We start from the raw sequence: 8,055 nt of genomic DNA on the forward strand, positions 1-8,055 counted from the left end.
GAGTTTTAAAAAATTTTTTTTTTTTTTTTTTTTTTTTTTTGTAACTGTTTTGCTGTATCTTATTCTGTTTGCTTTAGGGCTTTAAAAACCTTCAATCCCCAAGTAGGGTCAATGAAGAGATCCATGAACTCAAGATCTTACTACTGAGAGACAGAAGCAGAGTTAACATGAAATTCCAGAGCAAAACCCACAACTTCTTACTAAGGAACAAATCTGTAACTGTCAGAAATTCTGAGTTGCCTCTTACCAATAGGAAATAGTTTATCTCTATAACCATGGTGAACTCAGGTTGTTTGAATTGTCCTAGCCATGTAAATATGGGTTAAAATGCCATGTCCAAAATAATCTACACTTTGTCGTGCTACTTGTATTTTCCTTCAGTTTTGAGTGATTAGACCCTTTCATTTGAATTATTTTTCATAGGTGACAGAAATAAGTCAGATTTTTTTGGAGCAGGAACATGTAGCTTTTATTCTTTCCAGTTTGTTGTAGAGTAACCTTCATTATATGTTTGTTGTTGAAAGCACCTTTGACAGAAGTACTTCATTGAGTTCTAATTGAGTTTTAATTGTGATGCACTGGTAATTACAGGAATGAAGAGTGCAGAAATAAGAATTAAATGAGATAGCATGATCTATTTGTTTGTTTGTTTGTTTGTTTTTAACTTTAATCTCTTCAGAAGAGAGATTGACCCACCTAAAAGATAAAATACCAAGTGAGCACACAGGACAGACTACCCAAACTCTGTGTTGCATTTAGAAGGTGTTAGAAGACAGTAGTAGGCAGACAAATGAGTGTATGTTGGAGCTCCATGCTACTTTTACAGATGGCTGACTGAATGCCCGCTAAGTCATTTGCTTGTCTTTCTGACAACTGCTAGTTAACGTTTTTTAAGATACAAGCCTTTAAAAGCAAAAATGCTTTGCTTTGGTAGAAAAAATATAAGTGGAAACATTTTTTCTTCAAAAGTGGTTTGATTGACTATAAGAAAAGTCGTAAGTTTTGTTATCTGAGTGACTAAAAATAGTTCCAGTTTAATTTAAAGTTATCACTTCCAATTATGTTTTTTTATATAAATCATGGTTGATAGCTGCTTCGTCCAGAAGAGGTTGAAATTCTGGTCTGTGGAAGTCCTGAACTAGATATGCATGCTCTGCAAAGGAGTACTCAGTATGATGGCTATGCGAAAACGGACCTAACTATAAGGTGAGCTACTTATACTTCTGGTATGAGGTGGTAGAAGAGAAAACAAAACAGAATGTTGTGTACTTATTTGCGCAATTTACAATTACAATTTACAGTCAGTTAAGTTTGCTGAAATATTGTAGAATCCCTCACTGTCTTATTTCATCTCTAGAATATAATACAAGAATATTAAATATGAAATCTCTTAGCATTTTCCTGGGAAAAATTATACAAATAACTATCTACAAAAGTGCAAAGTTTGTACTTTAGTAAAATAAAGAAATACAGCTAAAATGGGAATGAAAAACTGGGGATGTAGCTCAGTGGTAGAGTGCTTGCCCTAATATGAGTAAGACCTAAGCTCAACCCCAAAAACTATAAAAGTTAATAATAAAAAAGAACTTTGGTCCTAGAATTTCAGAAATGCTATACTTGAATAAATAGCATTTTAATAGCCCTGTGTTGAAAAATTAGACTTATAAATTGTAGTTAGGACAAAAGTAGGTTCTGTAATATCCAGTTGGACTACTTACATAATTTTACAAAAATGTTAGTCAAAAATTGAATTCATATGAGGAAATTCATTCTTAAATCTTACATTGAGGATATATCTTTAAGGAAAGTTTTTTTCTCAGCTTATTTTACATTAAGATATTATGATCTGCAAAAATTTTGTGAAGCTATTTAAAATAAATTTCCTTTGGTGTTCTGCAGATACTTCTGGGATGTTGTGCTTGGATTTCCTCTTGATCTTCAAAAGAAGTTGCTACATTTTACTACAGGAAGTGACAGAGTACCTGTAGGAGGGATGGCTGATTTGAACTTTAAAATCTCAAAGAATGAAACTTCCACTAACTGGTAAATTTCTTAATTACAATTTTGTACTTGACCTATTTGTTATTGCTAATAACACTAATACATTTGGAATTAGGGTTTCTGTTAGCACTGAAGTCATTTTCATAGAAAAATCTTGAGTAAATATATACTGAAAGTTCTATATTCGTTTTTTTGTTTTGTTGTTTGTTTGGTTTGGTTTGGTTTTTCTGAGACAGGGTCTCACTATGTAGTTGAAACTGACCTGGAACTCACTATGTAGCACAGGCTGGTCTCAAACTCACAGCGATCCTCCTGCCTCAACCTCGCGAGTGCTGGGATTACAGGTGTGCACCACCACGCTTGGATCTATTAGTTTTTGATACTTAGCAATACTCACTGAAAATAATTCATTTCCATGAATGTTTTACTTTACTAGGTCAAATAATTGCTTTGTAGTCTCTCTTAAAACCTAGCCTACTTTGTACTATTATGTTGTTTAACCTTCATTTTTATTTAAATATTTTTATTTTTAGGAAAAATAGTAAATTGAAACATGTTTGTGTGGAGGGAATTTTTTAAGTATCGTGTTCTTCATTTATGAAGTGATAGTGATGATGGCTTTAAATTATCTTCTAATAGTGTTAATGTTGTCCTTTTACCAAACACCTTGCAATTTCCACAGCTAATTTGAGTAGATATAACTTTGATTATAATTGTTTTTCTCTCCTATTCCATCTTTTGTTTGTTTGTTTATTTGTTTGTTTATACAGGAGATCGAACTCGGATCCTTGTGCTTGTGAGGCAGGCAGCAGTCCTGTTCCATATATTGAACATTTTGAGTCCTATCAGTTCCCCTTTTCATTTTAGATTTAAAATCTATCCTTTGCTTTTCCAGTTATCACCACCCTGATGTAGTTAACTTTTTACTTCAGTTCTAGCTTATTTATTTTTAAAAAATTAATTTTATTGGCACATTTTAGGTATACAGTATAATGACATTCATCATTGGAGATTTGTATCTTTACCTAATATGTCTTGATTTTTATTTTTCACATTCCCCTGCCCTCCCTTCAACACCTCCTCCCCTTTCCACTTACAGAGACTGTTTCCATTTTTTCATTTTCTTGGGCTGGGAATTTAGCTCAGTGGTTCCACTGCCTGCCTTGCAAGTACAAGGAGCTGAGTTCAATCCTGAGTACCCCCCAAAAAATATATATATATATACATTTTTTTCATTTTGTCATGTTAATTCCATTCCCTTCTTTCCTTTCCCTTCCTCCTTCCCCCTTTCCTTTGTATCTTTCCTTCCTATTTCACATTATCTATTATACATTTTAGTCCTAGTTTACACTTTCAGTTCTAGCTTATTTAAATAGCCACATTCCTGTTCTACCTACTTGGATTCTTCCCATTCTGATTATGTTATCCTTTTAAATTAATTTTCCTTATATGTATATAAAAGATAATTTTGATTATATTTCCCTACAATACAATACAATAAGTTGTATTGGTCCCCATTAGTTTACGTTCTGGAATCTAGAACTTCTCAAATGATGCTATCCAGCCTTCTATCCCAAGCTACCTATCAATTTTCTTTCCGTGCTTTGGTCAGTGGGCTATTTTACCAATTTTTAACAAATTTCAAGCCTCGCTTCCTCCATTCCTTTAAGTTGTTCCTTTACATATGATATGTGCTTGTTAGCTCTACTAAGACCTAGTTTAATGTTGACTTCCATTATCAGCCAAAAGTAATCATTCCCTCAGTGAGTTCCTCAAATATAAAATGATATACTACTTACCATATTACATCTTTATCTTAATCATTTAGCTGTTCAAGGCAGGGGCTAAACCTTATATATCATTATTCTCCAGGCAGCCATTCAAATAGTAAATGTTTCATGAATTAATATTTAAGTCAGTATCAAGACTATATTTTAAGGGCCAGGAATTTAGCTCAGTGGCGCCTCACCTGCCTCGCAAGCACAGGGTCCTGAGTTCGATTCATAGAACCCCTCCAAAAATAATATTTTTAAGTACAAAACAAGTATTTACATATATAATTAAGATATTTCTGATTAAAACTTATAATTGAAGACCTGAAAAAAGAAAACATCATAGAAGTGAAGTTACAGATGTATTTGCTCAACAGAAATTAATTTTTTGGAATATTTTATATCTACAAAAATATCATTTTTAAAAAGTAATCTGAGTAGACTGTTTTAATACAAAGGTGACATTAAAATGTAAATTTTGCCAATTATTATTATGATATCAATTATCCTTTTATGAGTTAACATGCCTTAATCATGAATCTAGAACAACTCTAGGATTACCCGTAGGAACCTCACACAGATTAAATATGTCTGACCATCAAGTACCTTAAAAAACAGCACAGCGGGGCCAGGGATTTAGCTCAGTGGTTCCGCTGCCTACCTCACAAGCACAAGGACCTGAGTTCAATCCCCAGTACCAAAAAAAAAAAACACAGGGGCCTGGGATTTAGCTCAGTGTTGCCATGTGTGCCTCGCAAGTGTAAGGTCCCTGAGTTTGATCTCTGGTAAGTGGGTGGGGAGGTTGGCAAGAACACATTCCAACTGAAAGAGGAGTTTCCATTCCTCCTGTAAGGCCTGTCATTGAAAACGCACTAGATCTTTGTTAAATAAGAGTGGTAAATCCTTACATATTGACAACATTAATTTTGGAGCTGTACTGATCTGGGGTTTGAATCTCAAGTTTATAGCTTTACCATCTCTATGGCTTTGAACAGATTACTTAACCTGTATAATTTGTATACTTCTATGTCTTATTTTTCCTGACCCCACCCCCAAAAAAAGAATAACAACTATTTTTTAGTTATTCTAAAATGACACAGTGCATGTAAATGGATTTACACAGTGCTTACCGTTGACTAAGCACTTGCTTAGTAAATGTTAGGTGATCCTGATCATTGTGATTGTATAATACAAGGAGCTCTCAAAAGTTAGTTTTTAATTATATGCACTTATTTTAAAATGTTCTTTTCTCTGGTGTAGTCTTCATTTTTATTCATTGACTTTTCTGACAACTGTCCTGGTTCTCTGATGTTCATAAAAAGTTAGAAGGTCTTAAGATATCTGTAGAAATCCTGAATAAAGATAATGATGCCATCAGACAAAGGGCTCAGGCAGCTGATCAAAGAATTCAGAGATGAGGGTGGCATGTGCAGTGAAGGCAACAATGTTAAAAATGTGGCCATTTAGAGTCCCCAAAATGCTTCTTTTTAACTATTTGACAGTTAAGACAAATATAATATTATCTACTACTTTGCTAGGTATTTTGTATAAAATGTCTCTTTTATTCTATTAAACAACCTAATGAGGTGATTTACTCTATTATGTTGATGAAACTGAGATTTAAAGACAATAGTCAATTAAAAGTTCCATAACTAGTGAGTGGGGAAGCAATAGTCAAATTCAGATCTGACTCCGAAACAAATATTTTCAAATGGAAGTTTTATAAGAGTGAGGATATTGTCTTGTCTGTAAATACAACCTTAATATCTAGAATAATACCTGATACATAGTTATTTTTCACTTGCCTATTGTTTTTAAAAGTACCTTAGCAGTCATTCTGTATGCATTTTAGTATATTTTTAAAAATTGTTTTCCCTAGGTTACCTGTGGCCCACACCTGCTTCAATCAACTTTGCCTTCCCCCGTACAAGAGCAAAAAAGATCTGAAACAGAAATTGATTATTGGAATTTCAAATTCAGAAGGTTTTGGACTTGAGTAACCTAGAAGACTTGAAATATATTTATATGTAGCATTCACTTCCCTCTTATTGTGCCTTTAACCTTTTCATGTTTTTGTCTCTAAACACTTTGCAAAAGCTCACCAACTTTAAAAACTTTAAAATTTGATTTAAAAAATCAGATATGAAGTATGTATAGTGAAGGCATGATTTTCTAAAAACACAGAAATTTCTTGAATGGGGAAAAGACAACACAGTGTGTGTGCGTTTAGTTGCTCTTTTTTTATAGCACTTTATCATTTTCCATAAATAGTTTGTCACAGGTGTTCCACTGGGAAGGCAAATTCAGTGAAGAATGCATTTCTGACATAGTTTGAACCCAGTGGCAGATTGTGTGCTGCTAGCACACAGTAGCAAAGCAAGTAGCTACATTATCTTTAAGGCATGTAGCCATATTTTCATATAGAGGTAAACAACAGTATAATTGCAAATGCAATTTACAGGGGTTTTGATATACTGGCTTTGGGTCTTATAAGATTCTTTTCAACTGTTGCTGAAAAGCATGTAAATAATTACATAATAGCCGGAGAATAATGGGATTTTGATAGTGCCATTTATTGCTAAAGATTTATTTTTACAAAGTAAATTCAGGGTTTTAGATGTGTGTACAGCTTTTACAAATCAATAAAGATGATTGTATAAGAGTATTTTCAGACTAACTGGATTCAAGGTTATATTCTTTTAAGTATTGTTAGTCTGCATGCACATTGGCAGTAAACTAGTTACTTGAGTACTCCGTAGTATTTGTATAAAGATTATTTCTCATTAAGGATCAAGATATTAGAAAAAAGTCAGCTCTAATGATTGATAAATTAAGTCTATATAAGCACAAAAGAAAAGAGCTGCTTTTATATATATTTTGATTGATGTACAAGACTTATATCTACATTTTTCAATCACCAGTTGTACTAAAACACTAATTTTTGAAAAGGAAGAATAAAATATTTGACAAAAGTGAATACAATAATAACATTTGTGTAAAAATAATGTAGCTTGGTATAAAAATAAAGTTCAACATTTTGACAAAATGTTTGTTATTCACTGGATTCTGAACACAATAAATTCAAAAGTACCCATTTTTGTTTGTATCTAATAAAGTAGCATGTAAAAAGAAACTTCATTTTAAATCACAGTAAATGATATTTTTTAATTTATAGCAAATGAAGCAGTTTTATTAGCATGTTACAAATATTTCTAAATCAAGACTTCTTTATTCTTTGATAGCTTTTCTTCAGAACATTCTGAAGTTATATTTGCAATAATAATCAAACCAGCATTTAGTACCAGCATATGACTCATATACAAATAATATTTCCCAAAACTTCTTCCGAGTTAGGCTATTTCCTTGTTACTATGTTTCCTGCACCCAACCAGCAGAATTCTTCAAGGGTGGAGGAGTTAATCAGCCTATTTTACTATAGTTTTGAAGCCAGCCCACGAATTTTTGAGGAAAAGGAGTTACTTCATTTAGTATTGTCTTTGAGACAGAAGGGACTCTGCTTTTCCATTTGAGTATACTCTAAGGGTATTTAAAGGGTATTTCTCTTCTAAAGTCTTGGAAAGCCTAAGAGAGTTAAAGGCTTATTGGTTTTGTTTTACTGGATTTTTTTTTTATCTACATGCAAATAAAACTGCTTCTCCCTTGTACTGCTTGAACTAGAAAGTAAGATGTTTAATGTAGGTTACTACTAATAAGCACAAAAGAATTATGTATAAGAAATCAGATTTAAGTGTTAAGTAAAATGTAAACAAAGTTTTTATTGATAGAGATGACTCATGGAAAAATGTGTTGGCTTGGTCTGCATGTTTAATGATGTGCTTGTGTATGTTTTAGGTAAGAAGTACACAGCAAGCCAAATTTTAATGACAAAGTCCATCAATAACTGGAGAATTGTTGTTGTCTGTTGTTACTTAGTTCAAATTTATAACCATTTATCACTAAATTGCACATTACTTTTATTTATTTATGCTGTTTTGTTTACAGTGTAATAATACCTCATTTAAAAAGTAAAAACCACTACTGTTACATTTTGTTAATTTAAATAGCTAAAAAAATTCATGTAGTTACTTTTTTATATATAATCTGTTAATTCATGACTTTTGTATCTGCCACAGTTAATTAAAGCATTGCATAGTATTTATCAGTATTTGTAAGATGTCTTGTCCTTTTTTAATATTTCCTTAAATCATACTTTTTGTGTGATTAGAATTTTTAAATCTCCCTTTTTCATACAAATCTATATTATATTAAGTTAATTTCTGGG

At 32.3% G+C, this 8,055-nt stretch overlaps 1 protein-coding gene across 1 annotated transcript in view; it reads left to right on the top strand.

Moving 5' to 3' along the window:
* Positions 1 to 7,831, top strand: part of Hectd2 (HECT domain E3 ubiquitin protein ligase 2) — a 94,225-nt gene extending 86,394 nt beyond the window's left edge. Inside the window, exons 22-24 of the mRNA XM_010632138.3 lie at positions 1,091 to 1,206; positions 1,900 to 2,043; positions 5,653 to 7,831. Coding sequence (XP_010630440.1) covers positions 1,091 to 1,206; positions 1,900 to 2,043; positions 5,653 to 5,773 — 381 coding nt within the window. The 3' untranslated portion in view covers positions 5,774 to 7,831. The remainder of the gene's footprint in view (positions 1 to 1,090; positions 1,207 to 1,899; positions 2,044 to 5,652) is intronic.
* The last annotated feature ends 224 nt before the right edge of the window (positions 7,832 to 8,055 follow it).

This window comes from Fukomys damarensis, unplaced genomic scaffold (assembly GCF_012274545.1).
Source record: "Fukomys damarensis isolate Sample0158 unplaced genomic scaffold, DMR_v1.0_HiC HiC_scaffold_20, whole genome shotgun sequence".
Lineage (NCBI taxonomy): Eukaryota > Metazoa > Chordata > Mammalia > Rodentia > Bathyergidae > Fukomys > Fukomys damarensis.